Source organism: Myotis yumanensis, unplaced genomic scaffold (genome assembly GCF_028538775.1).
Source record: "Myotis yumanensis isolate MYYU_CA2020_CCGP unplaced genomic scaffold, mMyoYum1.0.hap1 SCAF_19, whole genome shotgun sequence".
Taxonomy (NCBI): domain Eukaryota; kingdom Metazoa; phylum Chordata; class Mammalia; order Chiroptera; family Vespertilionidae; genus Myotis; species Myotis yumanensis.
In genome coordinates, this window is record NW_027223770.1 from 11327001 (window position 1) to 11344321 (window position 17321).

At 48.5% G+C, this 17321-nt stretch overlaps 1 protein-coding gene across 2 annotated transcripts in view; it reads left to right on the plus strand.

Moving 5' to 3' along the window:
* Positions 1-17321, plus strand: part of CFAP251 (cilia and flagella associated protein 251) — a 47791-nt gene that overhangs the window by 2515 nt on the left and 27955 nt on the right. For both annotated transcript variants that reach the window (XM_070399651.1, XM_070399652.1), the window contains exons 3-10: positions 16-363; positions 2739-2879; positions 4448-4557; positions 9279-9390; positions 9640-9720; positions 11124-11201; positions 12949-12999; positions 15127-15332. In XM_070399651.1, coding sequence (XP_070255752.1) covers positions 16-363; positions 2739-2879; positions 4448-4557; positions 9279-9390; positions 9640-9720; positions 11124-11201; positions 12949-12999; positions 15127-15332 — 1127 coding nt within the window. The remainder of the gene's footprint in view (positions 1-15; positions 364-2738; positions 2880-4447; positions 4558-9278; positions 9391-9639; positions 9721-11123; positions 11202-12948; positions 13000-15126; positions 15333-17321) is intronic.

Sequence of the window (17321 nt, forward strand, 5' to 3'; positions counted from 1 at the left end):
TATTTCTTTTCAAAGACCATTGGTAGGGAGTCAGAGCATTCACTGCAAACGGAGAGTTTGAGCACCCTGAGCTCACCCTCCGACTATGAGTTGGCGCTCACCAGTTCTGAAGAAAAACTGATAATTTCCCTTCAAAAGAAAATGGCCCGACTGTCCTCAGGGGAACTGGCCCAAGAAAAAGTTTCAGAACCAGTAAAGGCGGAAAAGAGACGAGAAAAAAAAGTATCCTACGTCGACAAGGGAAAAGAGGAAGAATTGCAGCCCGCAGCCCACACCCCCGCGGCGGACAAGGGCTCGCTGGTGTCCACCAGCAGTAAGGACGGTTTGTTTCAAAAGGACGACGGGGCCAAGGTGTATCCCTTGGTAAGTGTTGCACACTTCTGTGCCCCCCGCCCCCCCCCGGTACTTTGAGAGTATTGTGAAAGGGGGGTTTTATGCACGTGGGAAAAAATACCACCAGAAAGATCCTTTAAAGACTAACCACAGACTCTGTATTTTAAAGTCCAGTTCAGAGCTCTGGCTGGAGATGTGGACATGGAGGAGGGCTGCGTCTGGTTCAACAGTGCTGCTGGGCAGGCAGGGAATGGTTGTGTCCTTGTCTGTGCACAGGGTGCTGTTTTTGTTTTTTGGGGGGGTGGGGATTCAGAATCCATCTCTCCCTCTCCCCTCTCCTCCCCACTCCTTTCCTCTCTCTCTCTTTCCCCTCCCTCTCCCTCTCCCTTTCCCCTCCCTCTTCTTTTCTCTTTCTTCCTCCCTCCCTCATTCCCTCCCTCACGGCACAACTCCTCCATTCCATCAATTCCTTCTTTTAAAATTTTTATTGATTTTTTTAGAGAGAGAGGAAGGGAGAGAGAAACATTGACTGTGAGAGTGACATATTTATTGGCTGCCTCCTGCACACCCCCTACTGAGGACTGAGCCCGAAACGCTGGCGTGTGTCCTGACCAGGAATCTAACCAGCAACCTTTCGGTGTATGGGATGACGCCCAGCCAACCGAGCCACACCAGCCAGGGCATCGGTTCCTTCTGTTCCCCTCCTCTCCTCACCCCTCCTGCCTTCATTGGTTCCTGAGAACTGAAAGCCACTGGGAAAGGCACCAGGCAGCCCAGGGGAACCTGCCTTTGCGGCCGCCGACAGTATTCCAGGAGGCACCATCTGCCAGGAGTAAAAATATTATCATTTACCCAGGGAAGGAGGAGAAGGGCTTTCCCCCCGCTTCTTTCTCCATCTGCTAGTTTCTGAAAATTGTTTCCTAGGATTCATCCCCGCCCCCCCCCCTCCCCACTTTTTCTCCTTTTCCCCTGTAGATTCATGGCTGTGGAAGATTTGTAAGTGATTGAGTGTGTATGAAGTACAGTGGGGCCTTGATTTACGAGTTTAATTCGTTCCGTGACGGAGCTCGTAACTCAAATTACTCGTATGTCAAATCAAAAAGTGAACGAGTGAGACACGTGATGCTGGGCTGATGTTGTGGTGTTCACTGTGACGTTCGCTGCGCCAACTAGCGGTGGGGTATCTGAAGCTGGCTCGTAACCCGAATTTTAGCTCGCAACTCAAAGCAAAAAAGTTGGCCGAGAGATGGCTCGTATCTCGAAAAACTCGTTAGTTGGGACACTTGTAAGTCAAGGCCCCACGTACTAAACTTCATTCCTAACACATAGCGAGCACTTGGCAGGTGTGAACGAGATGGGGAGGAGGATGAGGATGAGGAGGATGGGAAAATGCCCAGTGGGAAATGCAGACAACTGAGAGCCTCCTTTCTGTGGGTGTGGCGACTCTGAGCAGTGGAGTTCCAGGTTAAACTTGCAGCTGCTCAGCCTGGAAGAAAGAATCGTTGAGTTTTAGAGCCAGTGAAGACTTTTGCCTTGATCCGCCAGCCACCGGGACACCAGGGACTGTCACTCAGGAGAGCAAGTGGTCTCTGTGTCGGGGCCCTGCTCTCCGGACCTGACAAAAGCCACTGCCCACGTGCCCTGGACTGGGAATCGAACGGTGGCCTTGCGGTGCATGGCTCAAGGCTCCACCAACTGAGCCACACCAGCCAGGGCAATTAACGTATATTTGCATAAGGACTTCCTTAGTCAGTGCCTAGAACAAAACACCACCAAGTGTTTTCCAAGAGTTCAGTTAACACTCAGCTTTGTGCCAGGGTCCCAGGGGTCCCGTTAGCCTCGGGCTCACTGCGGAACTGAAACTTTCCTGGATCCTTTTGCTTTGCTGATTTGTTTAGCTCTTTTTCCTTTTATCTTTTCCCTTTCCTTTTGCCTTTATTGTTTCTTCTTTCTGTTAAAATGAATAGATGCTCTTTATTTATTAATTTTTTTTTTTAAAGGCAGGATTCCACTTCTTGCACCCTCCCCACCCCAACCCCTTCTGCCTGAGGTGACTACTATTACAGTTTGGTATAACTGTAACCATCTCCTGTCCCCTCTGTGCTGGTGGCATCCAGACCAGCTGTGGCTTTCCCCATCTGCACCTCCTGGGCATCACTTTATGCATTTTGGCATTAATTTAGTTCCTACTGTTTACCTAGTGCTGGTCATGCCAAGAATAAAGGAAAAAGCCTTGTTCCTCACGATAACCCTTGAGGGACCCACAGGCCATTGCCTGGGTACCGGACTTAGGTCCAGAGCTAGGATGGGGCTGCAAAGGGGAGAAGGGATGAGGGAAGCGCCTGGAGTCCCAGCTCCGGCTGGACACATGGTAGCGCCTTGCTGGTCTCGCCTTTGTCTTCCAGACCATGACGTGGAAGTTCGGATGGAACAGCTCTCTCCCTGTGTACTACATCCGAGACGAAGAGCAGCGGGTGCTCCTGTACGCCAACGCCCACACCGCGGTCATCTACAACGCTTACAAGAACACTCAGCATCACCTTCGGGTAGGCGGCTGTTCCGCCTGCGGCCCCCGGGGCGTCTTCAGCTTGGATACAGCAGTTCGCTTTTCATTCCCGGGGCTGACCTCACTCTGCATCACCCTCGTGCTTCCCCCCGCCCCCTCTTCTGGACGGTGCCACATCCTGTGTTTAGGAACACATTTTATTGTTCGCTGTCTCTCTGATGCTAATCAGAATCAATTTACAAACAGCCGCGGATTTTAATTTTATAGCAACACGAGTTTAAAACATCTGCGTGTTTCACATTTCCGTAGAAACGTGGCCAGAATAGGTTGTGTTGCCTCCGCAGAACTATGCACAAAGGGCTTCCGACCGACCGTATTAACCCTTGGCTTCCCTTCCAGCTTTCAAAGGGCTTTGGTCAGTTTGTCCTCCACAACTTTCTTCATGTCCACCCCGCCCCGCGCACCCCGCCCCCCACACCACTCTGCGTCCTCTGCTCTGGCATCGGTGGCCCGTTTCCTGGCCATCGTTTACCTGTCCAAGTGCCACGCTTCCTGGGTGTCTGACTTCCCAATAGTTAACCTGATAGACCAGTGATGGCAAACCTATGACACGCGTGTCAGAGGTGGCACGCAGACTCATTTTTTTTGGTTTATTTTTCTTTGTTAAATGGCATTTAAATATATAAAATAAATATCAAAAATATACATCTTTGTTTTACTATGGTTGCAAATATAAAAAAATTTCTATATGTGACACAGCACCAGAGTTAAGTTAGGGTTTTTAAAAATGCTGGCATGCCGAGCTCAAAGGGTTCGCCAGCTCTGTGATAGACAGTTCTCTGTTACCCTTTCAGTGAACATGTATTTTTTAAATTCTTATTTTATTTGATTTTTTAAATATATTTTTTATTGATTTCAGAGAGGAAGGGGGAGAGAGAGAGAGAGAGAGAGAAACATCAGTGATGAGAGAGAATCATTGATCGGCTTCTTCCTGCACGCCCCCGGGACTGGGGATGGAGCCTCTAACCCAGGCACGTGCCCTGGACTGGGAATCGGACGGTGACCTCCCGGTGCATGGCACAAGGTTCAACCAACTGAGCCACACCAGCCAGGGCAATTAACATACGTTTTAATAAGGACTTCCTTAGTCAATGCCTAGAGCAGCGGTTCTCAACCTGTGGGTCGAGACCCCTTTGGCGGTCGAACGACCCTTTCCCAGGGATCGCCTAAGACCATCCCGCATATCAGATATTTACATGACGATTCATAACAGTAGCAACATGACAGTTATGAAGTAGCGACGAAAATAATTCTATGGTTGGGTCACAACATGAGGAACTGTATTTAAAGGGCCAGAAGGTTGAGAACCACTGGCCTAGAACAAAACACCACGAAGTGTTTTCTAAGAGTTCAGTTAACACTCAGAATTGTGCTGGGGTCCCAGACATGTGGCTGCGACGTAAGGCATCCGCCTCCTAGAAGTAGAATTTCTAGCCCGATGCGCCGGGGAAGGGGCTCGGCTCTCTGCAGGGCCCCAGTCTTTCCTGCCGATACCAGGGCTGGGCTGCATCCTCCGTGTTTCAAAGCTGCTTCCCCCCGTTTCCGTAGGGCCACCCCAACGTGATCTCCTGCATGTGCGTCAGCGAGGACAGGCGGTGGATCGCCACGGCCGACAAAGGGCCCAACTGCCTGTTGATGATCTGGGACTCCTTCACAGGGTAGGTTTGGCGCCGTCACTACCCCCCCCCCCCCCCCCCCCCCCCCCCCCCAGTTTTCGTAGAACATCTGCCACCGTGACCAGCAGGCAGTGAACGGTGCCGTGCGTGCGGGGAGGTGAAGCCAGGGACGGGGCACAGGTGAGTGGGAGATTGCCCGGGAAGCCCGGCTGTCTTGTCCCCTTGAGGCCTGATGGACATGGCCTGGGCGAATCTCCCGTTTACGATTCTTGGTTCTTTCAGCCCGGAAACTCCGTTTGTTGTGCCCCAGAGTGGCCTGGGCTGAGGGGAGCCAGGCCGCACTACCCGGCCTGGAGGCCCAGAGAAGTGAGGACTGTCCCCGCCCAGTCACACCTGTCCGTTTTCCTTTCCCGCGGCTGCTGCCTGCTGCGCAGAAGGACCACCAGCTGGGTGGCTTAAAAGAACAGATTTCTCAGTTCACGAGTCCAGCAGTCGGAAGCCGGAAGCCGGCTGGTTCCGACTCTCCTGGGAGAGTCTGTCCCATGTCCTCTCCCAGCTGCTGGTGGCGGCCGGCGAGCCCCAGTGCTCACGGCTAGTAGACCAGTCCTCCAGGCTCTTTCCATCCTCACACGGCCTTTCCCCCACGCGTCTCTCTGTGCCTTCTCTTCTGTGCGGACGCCAGTCATTGGATTCAGGGCCCACCCCCATCCAGCGTCACCTCATCTGAACCGAATAAATTACATCTGCAAAGCCCCTGTTTCTAGATGAGATCACATTCGGAGGTTCTGGGTAGACAGGAATTTCACTATCCAGACCACTGCCCTAACCTGCCAGGATTGTGGGGGAGGGCGGCGGGCACAGTGCCTGGCGCCTCTTCTCGGAAGCTCCTCCTCCCCAGGCCTCAAGGGCCCCTTGCAGTCGCTTATCCTTTGATTTTTTTCTTTCTTCTTCTTTTTAAAAAAAAATATATTTTACTGTTTTTTTTTTTTTTTTTTTTTTACAGAGAAGAAGGGAGAGGGATAGAGAGCCAGAAACATCGATGAGAGAGAAACATCGATCAGCTGCCTCCTGCACACTCCCTACTGGGGATGTGCCCGCAACCAAGGTACATGCCCTTGACGGGAATCGAACCTGGGACCCTTCAGTCCGCAGGCCGACTCTCTATCCACTGAGCCAAACCGGTTCGGCCTTTGATTTTTTTCTTATTTATAAAGCTGTCTCCCCACTAGACTGGGAGCAACGTGAGGCAGTGAAATTTTTTTTTTTTTTAATTACAAAGTAAAGCATATCTATCCCAGCCAGGTGGCTCAGTTGGTTGGAGCATCATCCTGTACACCAAAAAGTTTGCAGGTTTGATTCCTGGTCAGGGCACATACCTAGGTTGCAGGTTCAATCCCCAGTCATGTGCTTGTGGGAGCAACCAATGTTTCTCTCTCACATCAGTGTTTTTTTCTCTCTCTCTCTCTCATCCTCTCTCTCTAAAATCAATAAGTAGCCAATCGACTTAGTGATTGAGTGTCAACCCATGAACCAAGAGGTTCGATTCCTGGTCAGGACATATGCCTGGATTGGGGCTCAATCTCCAGTAGGGGGCGTGCAGGAGGCAGCCAATCCATGATTCTCTTTCATCATTGATGTTTCTGTCTCTCTCCCTCTCCCTTCCTCTCTGAAAAAAAAAAAATCAATATATCTTCAGGTGAGGGTTAAAAAAATTTACAAAGTAAAGCGTATCTGTGGCTAACAATTCAAGCAATAGGTTGCTGTGAGTTTTATGATTTGCAAATGACTTGGGGACCCAGAAAAGATTGTTTGGTTTGGAATTAATATTCACTTTATTAAGGTGACAAGTTGAAAATTATAGTTCTTCTTTAAGCTTTTTCTTCAACTTATAAATCTTATTTTATTTATGAGCCTAGCATATTTTTGCAATCTCCTTTAAGGGGACTTTGATTAATGTTTGGCTCCACTTACAAATTTGATTATTTACTCCTTTTAAACATTTTAAGCTGCATTTAAAAGTTGAATATACTTGGTTTCATCTTTAAGTTCTGTAGTAGTCTCATTAACAACTAAATCCTTCACCCATGCTTAAGTGATTCTTGTAAATCTAATAAATTAGACATAAGTATGGCAAATCTTAAGTTCTCTTAAGCATCCTAATATTGTTTATAAACCTAATACGATTTGAATTTAAAATTATAAGTCAAAATCAATTATGTACTTTGAATTAGAATCACAAATATAATATTAGAGATTTTGATATATTAAATTCTCTTAAACATCACCCATACTATCTAATAAAGAGGTAATATGCAAATTGACCATCACTCCAGCACACAAGATGGCCGCTCCCATGTGGACACAAGATGGCCAGCAGGGGAGGGCAGTTGGGGGGACCAGGCCTGCAGAGGAGGGCAGTTGGGGGGACCAGGCCTGCAGGGGAGGGAAGTTGGGGGCAACCAGGCCTGCAGGGGAGGGCAGTTGGGGGGACCAGGCCTACAGAGGAGGGCAGTTGGGGGTGACCAGGCCTGCAGGGGAGGGCAGTTGCGGGGGGCCAGCCTGGCAAGGGAGGGCAATTAGGGGTGACCAGGCTGGCAGGGGAGGACAGTTAGTCACAATCGGGCCAGCAGGGGAGCAGTTAGGCGTCGATCAGGCTGGCATGGGAGTGGTTAGGGGCAGGCAGGCAGGCAGGCAGGCGAGCGGTTGGGAGCCAGCAGTCCTGGATTGTGAGAGGGATGTACGACTGCCCGTTTAGGCCTGATCCTGGTGGGCAGTCAGACAACCCTCGAGGGGTTCCAGACTGGAGAGGGTGAAGGCTGGGCTGAGACACACACACCCCTGTGCACGAATTTCATGCACTTGGCCTCTAGTTCCTAATAAGAAGCAACTGATTCTCTAATCACAAATATGTTAAGAGTGTAGGTCTGGTCCTACCTGGTTTGGCTCAGAGGATAGAGTGTCAGCCTGCAGACCAAAGGGTCCCGGGTTCAAGTCCCGTCAAGGGCATGTACCTTGGTTGCAGGCTTCTCCCTGGCCCGGCCCTGGTCAGGGTGCGTACAGGAGGCAGTCAGTCGATGTTTCTCTCACGTCAGTGTTTCTCTCTATCTCTCCCTCTTTCTTCCACTTTCTCTAAAATCAATGGAAAAATATCCTTGGGTGAGGATTAAAAAAAAAAAAAAGTGTAGGTTTGACTGATTTCATCTTCTCTATATTGAATTCTAAATCTCCCCAGGGGTAAGATATATCTTCCAACTAAGGACATCATTGTGCCATTCCCAACAACGTGCGGACCGCCTTTCCACATGAACGTTTGGGGCGGCTACACAGTGGGATGGAGTTTCCCAGGCGACAGAGAACCAGGCTGGCCCTCAGCCAGCACACGGACCTGGTTCTGGCTAAGCGGGACACTGATCGTATTCTCTGGACCAACAGCTCCATAATGAAAAAAAAGTGGGGGGGGGAGCTGGTAGCCAGGTTCCTGGATTGCATCTTCTTGCCACCACCCGCTCTTCATTTCTGATGAAGTCGGGGACCCCAACATGACAGCTTACTTCCATCATGGCTTCTGTTGTCCGTTGCATTCCTTTGGCTCTCTTAGATGTTTAAATGTCCTGATTAATCGCTGCATGTGTCGAGGCTTTGTCTGTTTCTTACAGTTCTAACATCTTGCCAAGTGACACAGAACAGAAGTTTATAAAAAAAATAAATAAAGTCCTTCGCACTCAAACCCCTTCTCCAAGTCACCATTGTTTAGTTGGGAATCTATTCCCATAAACACACACACACACATACACACACACACACATACACACACATACACACACACATACACATACACACACAATCAGGACATGCTGTGTATACTGTTTTGCAATTTTCTTTTTTCACAAAATTGTGGTGACTTTCCCCAATCTACCTTCTTTTTTAAAAAATACCTTTTTATTAGCCGTGGTACATTTATATCATGGAATACTATGCAGTGGTAAAAAAGAGGAATCTCTTACCCTTTGAGACAGCATGGAGGGACCTGGAGAGCATCATGCTAAGTGAAATAAGTCAGTCAGAGAAGGACAAGAATCACATGATCTCACTCATATGTGGAATCTAACTAACAAAATAAACTGATGAACAGAGTGGATCCAGAGACATGGAAGCATGGGACAGAGTGCGGAATCTCGGAGGGAAGGTGGGGGAGGGTGGGTGGGTGGGAGGTAATCAACCAAAGACCTTGTATAGATATATGCATGGCCCATGGACACAGACAATGGGGCGGTGAGGTCCTGAGGCAGGGGGTAGGGGTGGGCTGGAGCGGGTAAATGGGGGGAAAAGAAGACATATGTAATGCTTTCAACAAGAAAGAATTATTTAAAAATACCTTTTTATTGATTTCATAGAGAGGAAGGGAGAGGGATAGAGAGAACATTCAATGAGAGAGAATCATCAATTGGCTGCCCCTTGCACGCCCCCTACTGGGGATCAAGCCTGCAACCCAGGCATGTGCCCTGACCAGGAATCGAGCTGTGACCTGGTTCATGGGTTGACACTCAACCATTGAGCCACGCCGGCTGGGCTCTGCACGACGTTTTCAAGGTTCATCCACGTTGCAGTGTGTGCCGGTGCTTCGTTTCTTTTCACGGCCGAGTAATACTCCGCTGCATGGAAACACCACATTTATTTATCCACAGTCGTTACGCTTTTGAAGTGGGTCCCTGTGGGAACCAGGGCAGGCCCAGCAAATGCTTGTCCCCCGCCCTGTCTTGCAGGATTCCCGTGCACACGATATTCGACAGCTGCCCGGAAGGCGAAGGCATCAGGGCCATAGCCATGACCCGCGATGCCAAGTATCTGGCAACCATCTCAGATGCCGAAATCCAGGTACAGGGACCTTCAGGGTGGCCTCCGTGGGCTGGCCAACGCATCCAGAGCGTCCCCGGGAGCCGCTCTGTTCAGGCCGCGTGGCATCTGCGATGCTCGGGAAGACTGGACTCCACGTTGTCAGGAGCTCTGTGCCTCGCGGCTTAGCCTGGGTGCTGTGCTGAGTGCACAGGTTCCTGGGTTAACCGGCAGGGTGGTGACTCCAGAGGCCCCCGGACACCCCGTCCTCCTGTCTGCTCTCACTTACAGAAAGTTTGCATCTGGAGGTGGACTTTAGCAGCCGAAACACCGGCATGCACGCTGGACCTGCCCAAGGAGTACGGTTTTCAGGTGAGTTCAGTCTGAGCCTGGAAGGACCTACCTGAAGTCACTCAAGCCAAGCCAAAGCGGCTTCTTGTTTTAGTGGAGTTCTGGTGCAGTAGAGCTTTTTAAAACACTTTCGTAACCGAGATCTCATTTGATTTCTGATAATAACTAACTTTTTTGAATACTTCTTATGTGCCAGATTCTACTGTATTCTTTTTAAAAATATATATTTTTATTGATTTCAGAGGGGAAGGGAGAGGGAGAGAGAGAGAGAGATTGATGGGCTGTCTCCTGCTCACCTTCCACTGGGGATTGAGCCTTAAACTCTGGGCATGTACCCCGACCGGGAATTGAACTGTGACTTCCTGGTTCATAGGCCAGCACTCAACTACTGAGCCACACCAGCCAGGCTCCAACCTGCTGCTGCTGCTGCTGCTTTTTTTAAAAAATGATGCTTGTCGAAACCGGTTTGGCTCAGTGGATAGAGCGTCGGCCTGTGGACTGAAAGGTCCCAGGTTCGATTCCGGTCAAGGGCATATACCTGGGTTGCGGGCACATCCCCAGCGGGAGATGTGCAGGAGGCAGCTGGTCGATGTTTCTCTCTCATCGATGTTTCTAACTCTCTATCTCTCTCCCTTCCTCTCTGTAAAAAATCAATAAAATATATTTTAAAAAAATGATGCTTTATTATTGAAAATGTTACACATGTCCCCTTTTTTCCTCCGTTGACCCCCTCCAGCCCGCCCCCGTCCCCCCTCCCGCCCTCCCCAGGCCTTCAGCACCCTATAGGCTGTGTTGTGCATATATGCATTCAACGTCTTTGTCCAGCTTGCTTCTTGATGCCACGCCTGCAACCCTGCATCTCGGGCTGTACCCGTGCCATCTCAAGATGTACCGGAAAGTCTCCCAGGGATTTCCCACTTTCTGTTGAGGGATTGTTCAGTCTCTGCGTTGCACGCTTCCCTCACTTCTAGAGGATCTGCAGGGCTGACATTCAGGAAGGGAGCCAGGTCCCCCCTGCTGTTCAGCACCTTGGCAGGAAGCAGAATCTCCTTCCAATATTTTTTATTCATTCCAAGCTACCTGTGGCCCTGTCGGATTCAGAACTGTGTACGCAGTGGCCTTTCTCCTAAAGAACACAGAATAAGAGTTGTTGGTGAATGCTGGTTTACTTTTGCTCGTTCCAATTCCTAGATGATGAGTTATAATAAATGAGACTAAGAAAGGGAATGCACTGAGACCATCACCTTTAATGATCGGTATTGATATTCCTCCTGCTTATACAATGCCATGTCTGCTCTGTTTTAGATTCCTATTCAGTTATGTATTTTAATAAAAATCTCACTTAATTTGAACATTTAGCTTAACCAGAGAGAAACAGGAAATTTATTGTTTATTGTAATATGTCTCCGTACTTTATATTTCAGAACTACCTTATTTTTAATCCAACAAATAATAAAGAATTGGTGAGCAATAGTAAAGTACGGGCAATATATTATTTGTGGGTAAGTACAAATATCTCGATTTGTTTTAAATTTACTAACAAACACATGTTCATCCTTTGAGGACAGATGTTTTGGTAATGTAACAATATTGTATGTACTTAGGAAGCAATAAATATATTGAAATGTTTTTGATTTAATTACAGTATTTATTTTAGTCACATTGGAAATTAGCATATTAATTCGGAAGTAGATAATTTAACTCTTATTTAACTTTTAAGTAAAAAGTCAAATATCTATATGAATATATTTAACAGGTCTAAAGTATAGGGTGGTGTTTTTGTTTTTTTGAGACCTTGGGCCTTTTAGAAAGGATTAGAAAACAGATCAGCAATATTTATACTGACACAGGGCAAAATTATGACATTAAAACAAGATCAAAAGTCAAACATAGCCCAGCCGGTGTGGCTCAGTGGATTGAGCGTCGTCCCATGTACCAAGAGGTGTCTGGTTTGATTTCCGGTCAGGGCATATGCTGGGGTTTTAGGCTCGATCTCCAGTAGTGGGCGTGCAGGAGGCAGCTCATCAATGTTTCTCTATCATGGATGTTTCTATCTCCCTTCCCCTCCCTCCCTCTCTCTCTCTCAAAAAAACAATAACAACGTATTTTTTTAAAGAAGTTAAACGTAAAATTACCATATGAGGCAGCAATTCCTAGGTATAGCCTCAAAAGAATTGAAAACAGACAAAAAATACACACAGGTATTCACAGCGGCAGCGACATTCGCAATAACCAAAAAGTTGAACCAAACCGCCGAAACCGGTTTGGCTCAGTGGATAGAGCGTCGGACTGTGGACTGAAAGGTCCCGGGTTCGATTCCGGTCAAGGGCATGTACCTGGGTTGCGGGCACATCCCCAGTGGGAGGTGTGCAGGAGGTAGCTGATCGATGTTTCTCTCATCGATGTTTCTAACTCTCTATCTCTCTCCCTTCCTCTCTATAAAAAACCAATAAAATATATTTAAAAAAAAAAAAAAAGTTGAACCAAACCGAATGTCCATCAACACATGAATGGATAAACAAAAGATGGTCCATCTATACAATGGAATATTATTTAGCCATTAAAAGGAATGGAGAACTGATTTCATCCTACACCGTGGATGAACCTTGAAAACATGACGCTGAGTGAGAGAGAAGCCAGACACAAAAAGTCACGTGGTGTACATGGAATATTCCACTTATGTGAAATGTCCAGAATAGGTAAACCCATGGAGACAGGACCCAGAATAGTGGTTCTCGGGGCTGGGGCAGGACCACTTAATGGGCAGGGGCTTCCCTCTGGGGGAGGCATGATGGTTACACAGCATTGTTCACAGACTAAGTATCACTGAGTTGTACACTTTAAAAGGGCCAGTGGCTGATTTTATGTGATGTCCACTTTCCCTCAGTAAAAGATGCCCGTAAATAACAAAAAACACATTGCGAGGCTGATTTTCAGCGACGATCATTACTTCAGGTATTTGTGGTAGCTTGAGAGCCTTACACAGGTGGAGTCCACTGCACTGACCACCATTTCAGGTCGCAATCATTTGTGGCAATTCTTCACGTGTTTGCTCTTCTGGCTGAATGTTTCTGGCTGTCCCTGGAGGCAGCAGATTCTCTTACCTGTAGAAGCTGCGAAGCTCTGAGCCTGTTTCGACGCGTTTGTTCCGATTTTGTTGTTATGTAGTTAGTTCTTCTTTGGGAAACCAGGTCTTTGTTTTAGTAGTGATGTTTTTTTGTTTTTTTGTTTTTTCCCTGTACTTACCAGTATGAAGAGAGAGAACTGCTTATTCACAGTGCCCCACTTTTAACAGAAAAAGTGAGTATGTCCGTCGCTTTTTTATTTATTTAAATTTATTTTTTCCCCGTCGCTTTTTTATACATCTGGTTTTGTGGAGAATAAACATGTACGTGTGAGCTTAGTCATTTTGGGCTGCTCTTTGCATGTCTTAATATAGGGAAATAATATATAAAAATACTTTCGTTGGGTCCTTTACCATATTGAATTTGTCAGTTGAAAATAACGGATGTGCTGTTAAAAATAAAATATTATAGAAAAGGAAGTTTACTCCCAGGAGAACATATCCCCCCCAGAAAGTGATGGCTTCAGTAAGCTATGCGTGCACATATGACAAAGAAGGGCAGTTAGTATGGAATCACGTAAGCAGAGTAGTTGAACACAGAGTAGCTGGCTGCTCAGTGTTCAGAGTAATAAAGATATTGAGCCCGGCTGGTGTGGCTCAGTGGTTGAGCATCGACCTATGAACCAGGAGGTCACGGTGCTATTCCTGGTCAGGGCACATGCCCATGTTGTGGGCTCGATCCCCGGTGTGGGGCATGTAGGAGGCAGCCGATCGATGATTCTCTTTCATCATTGATGTTTCTTTCTCCCTCTCCCTTCCTCTCTCTGAAATCTATAAAAGCATATTGTAAGAAAAGATATCGGGCATTTAGATTTTTAAGAGCCAGTAGAAGCGCGGCGAGCCAGGCCTTGGAGGCAGCGCTGTCCTTGCCTGGTCACCCAAAGCGATCAATTGCCTGTGTGGCGGAACTGGGTCCCGTCGCCTGCGCATTTCCTGACCTGAGACCCGCGTGGTCTGCGCTCAGCGAGAACCACAGGCTAGTTTTTCTGCTTCCCGTCTGCACTCCTGGTGTGACTCCCAGAAATCCCATGTCTAAGCGGGCATGCCAAGAGGAAAGAAGACGACGAGACGGACGGACGGACACGGGAGAGATGATTCTGTCTGCAAACTCTTGTTTTTCGTAGATCAAATGATCAACAAATAAATGCAGCCAGTTCCACTTATTCGTGGCCGTTATGCTGCACGGAGTCTCTGTAGTTTGAAATAATAAAAATGCTTCGTATTGAAACGGGGCTGCTCTTAGAAAAAGCCCGGTGCCCTTGCTTAGCCAGTTGTTTTTTTGTTTTTGTTTTTACTGATCCTCTTGTGTTCAGGCCAGACGAGGTAAACCTTAGGATCTTAGACAACTGGGCGGCAGACGTACTGCATCGTATGACAGACAGACTGCAAGCTCCTCTCCTTTATTTCACTTGCTGATCCCTCGCGGAGCGGCTTCACTCCCTGCTCTGGGTTCTCTCTAAACCTCCCCTCTAAGACGTTGTCTAAGGCCACGAATAACTGGAACTGGCTGCATTTATTTGCTGATAATTTGAACTACGAAAAACAAGAGTTTGCAGACAGAATCATCTCTCCCGTGTCCGTCTGTCTCGTCGTCTTCTTTCCTCTTGGCATGCCTGCTTAGACATGGGATTTCTGGGAGTCACACCAGGAGTGCAGACGGGAAGCAGAAAAACTAGCCTGTGGTTCTTGCTGAGCACAGACCACACGGGTCTCAGGTCAGGAAATGCACAGGCGACGGGACTCAGTTCCGCCGCACAGGCGATCGCTTTGGGTGACCAGGCAAGGACAGCGCTGCCTCCAAGGCCTGGCTTGCCGCGCTTCTACGCAGCACAAGCTTCACGGGGAGCCTGAGGGACACTTCTGTGTACAGTGCTTCACTCGCACCGATGAGAGTAATGGATGGTCCCAGGGAGGCTGGGAGAACTGTTTTATGGTGTCTTACGGCTGGGGCGTGCTACTGCCCACGGCAGACCTTGGTTTCTTTATCCGTCTCTGAAACCTCAGCGAGAAAAGTGGAACAGGTAGGAGCAGAGGTTGGCCACTCTGGCATTTGCTTTCAGCAAACAGTTTAATAGACAGAATACACAACCTTTCACTCAGTCTTAGCACGTGAGCTTCAGAGCTGCCTGGGCCAGGGCAATCCACAGGGGAGCGTTTCTTTAAGGGATTGATTGTGCTTTTCAAACTTTTATATCTTTTTCTAATGTATTTCAGGGCGGTATTATAAAACGCCACGTGTGGGTAAACAGTTTGTTCTATGCGTCTCACCAACGATAGCTCATGATCTGCCTTTTGAAATGCAGACGTTCAACAAGCACGTGGGGAAGTTCAGCCAGTCCATCTTTCACCTGAATTTAACCCAAGTCCTGTCGGCCACCCTGGAAGGGAAGCTGGTGGTCTGGGATGTGTACCGCCCCCCGCTGTCTGCCTCCACCCTCCCCTACATCAAGCCTTGTAAACTGGTTCACTTGCAGAAAGAGGGTATCACTGTGCTTACTACGGTTGACAGGTAATTAACGAAACTAAAAAGTAGCTGTAGATGATTATAAAAATACTAGAGGCCCAGTGCACAGATTTGTGCACATTGAAAGGAAATTAATTAGAAGGTGGCCGGCGGGGTGAGACTGGGCGAGATGGGCTGGACACACCTTGGAGCCAACCTCCTGAGGTCCCTCTCCAGCTGGCCATACCTGGGGTGACGCCGGGGCTCAAAGGGCGTCTGTGGAATGAGGGGGGTCCCTCAGGCAGGTGGGGTCCCTCAACCTGGCCTGCAGGGATTGGGCTGAAACCGGCAGTCCAACATCCCCTGAGGGGTCCGGAGTGTGAGAGGACACTCTGCAAAGTTGCCATCGCTCAGCAGCTCCTACATTGAGCATCTGCCCCTTGGTGGTCAGTGTGCGTCATACTTACTGGCCGGTTGGCCAGTTGGCTGGTTGGCTGGTCGTTTAGCTTTTTTTATATATATATATACCAGAGGCCTGGTGCACAAAAATTTGTGCACTGGCGGGGGGCGGGGGGTGTCCCTCAGCCCGACCTGTGCCCTCTCACAGCCTGGGACCCCTCGGGAGATAACCACCTCCTGGCTTAGGCCCGCTCCCTGGGTGGCAGATGGCAGGCCTGATCCCATGGTGCCTGCCTCGCCTCCCCGAGTCACACAGGGTAGGCCCAATCCCGCGGTTGGGGCGGGCGGCGGATGGCGCTGCCCCACCCTGCCTGTCTGCAGTATGCAAATTTAACGGCCATCTTTGTTGGGTTAATTTGCATACTCTTCTGATTGGCTGATGGGCGTAGCAAAGGTATGGTCAATTAGCATCTTTGTCTTTTATTAGTGTAGATATTTCATTTCTTAAAAAGACCATCAAAGTCTTTTATAAAATTTTATTGATTGATTTTTAGAGAGAGGGGAAGGGAGGGAGAGAAACATCGATTTGTTATCCCACTTATTCATGCATTCATTGGTTGATTCCTGTATGTGTCCTGACCGGGGATCGAACCCACAATCTTGGCATATAGGGATGATGCTCTAACCAACAGAGCTACCTGGCCAGGGCCTGTAAAGGTATTAAAAACCCCTTTAAATGTATACCTGTATTTTGTATATGCATAGAATATATCCAGGGACATTAGTTGGGCTCAGTGGATAGAGTGTTGACCTGGGGACTGAAGGGTCCCAGGTTCAATTCCGGTCAAGGGCACATGCCTGGCTTGCAGGCTGGATCCCCAGCAGGAGGCGTGCAGGAGGCAGCCAACCAATGATTCTGTCATTGATGTTTCTATCTCTCTCTCCCTCTCCCTTCCTCTCTGAAATCAATAAAAAAATATATATATTTTTTAATAAAAAGCCTTCTCCTCAGAGAAAGAGAGAGTGTTCCCATTCCAGATACATCCCTATCTTGCCGAGTGGGCAGAGAACTGAACTTCGTCAAGCTTCCGTTTTTCCATCTGTAAGATGAGCACAATAGCATCCGTCTCCGAGTGATTTCATGAGGAGTTAGGGAGACCAGGCATGCAAAACTCTTAGCTCGCTGTCTGGCACAGGGGAGCTCCGAGCCAAATGGTCCTCATTGGTGTGAGAGAGAAGTTCCCAAAAGGACAGAGAAAACCCCCTAAAGACCAGGACCCTGCCCGTGTGGTTGGAGTCCCCGTGCCACCTGCTTTCTGAAAGCTGCTTTCCTTTCCCTTTTCTTTCCTATTTTTAAAAAAATTCTCACCAGAGGATATTCTTTCCATTGATTTTTAGAGAGTGGAAGGGAGGGGGAAAGACACACACACACACACAGAGAGACATTGATGTGAGAGAGACACACTGATTGTTTGCCTCCTGCACACGGCCCAGCCAGCGCGGGGGATCGATCCTGCAGCCCGGTGACGTGCCCTGGACCAGAGATTCACCGAGCCAGACGGGCCAGGCCCCTCTCCTTTCTTTTGTCCAGCAGACGCTGAGGCCCTGGTGCAGGTTTACAGAGAAACGCCATTGGCACCCTCACTCGGCGGTGTG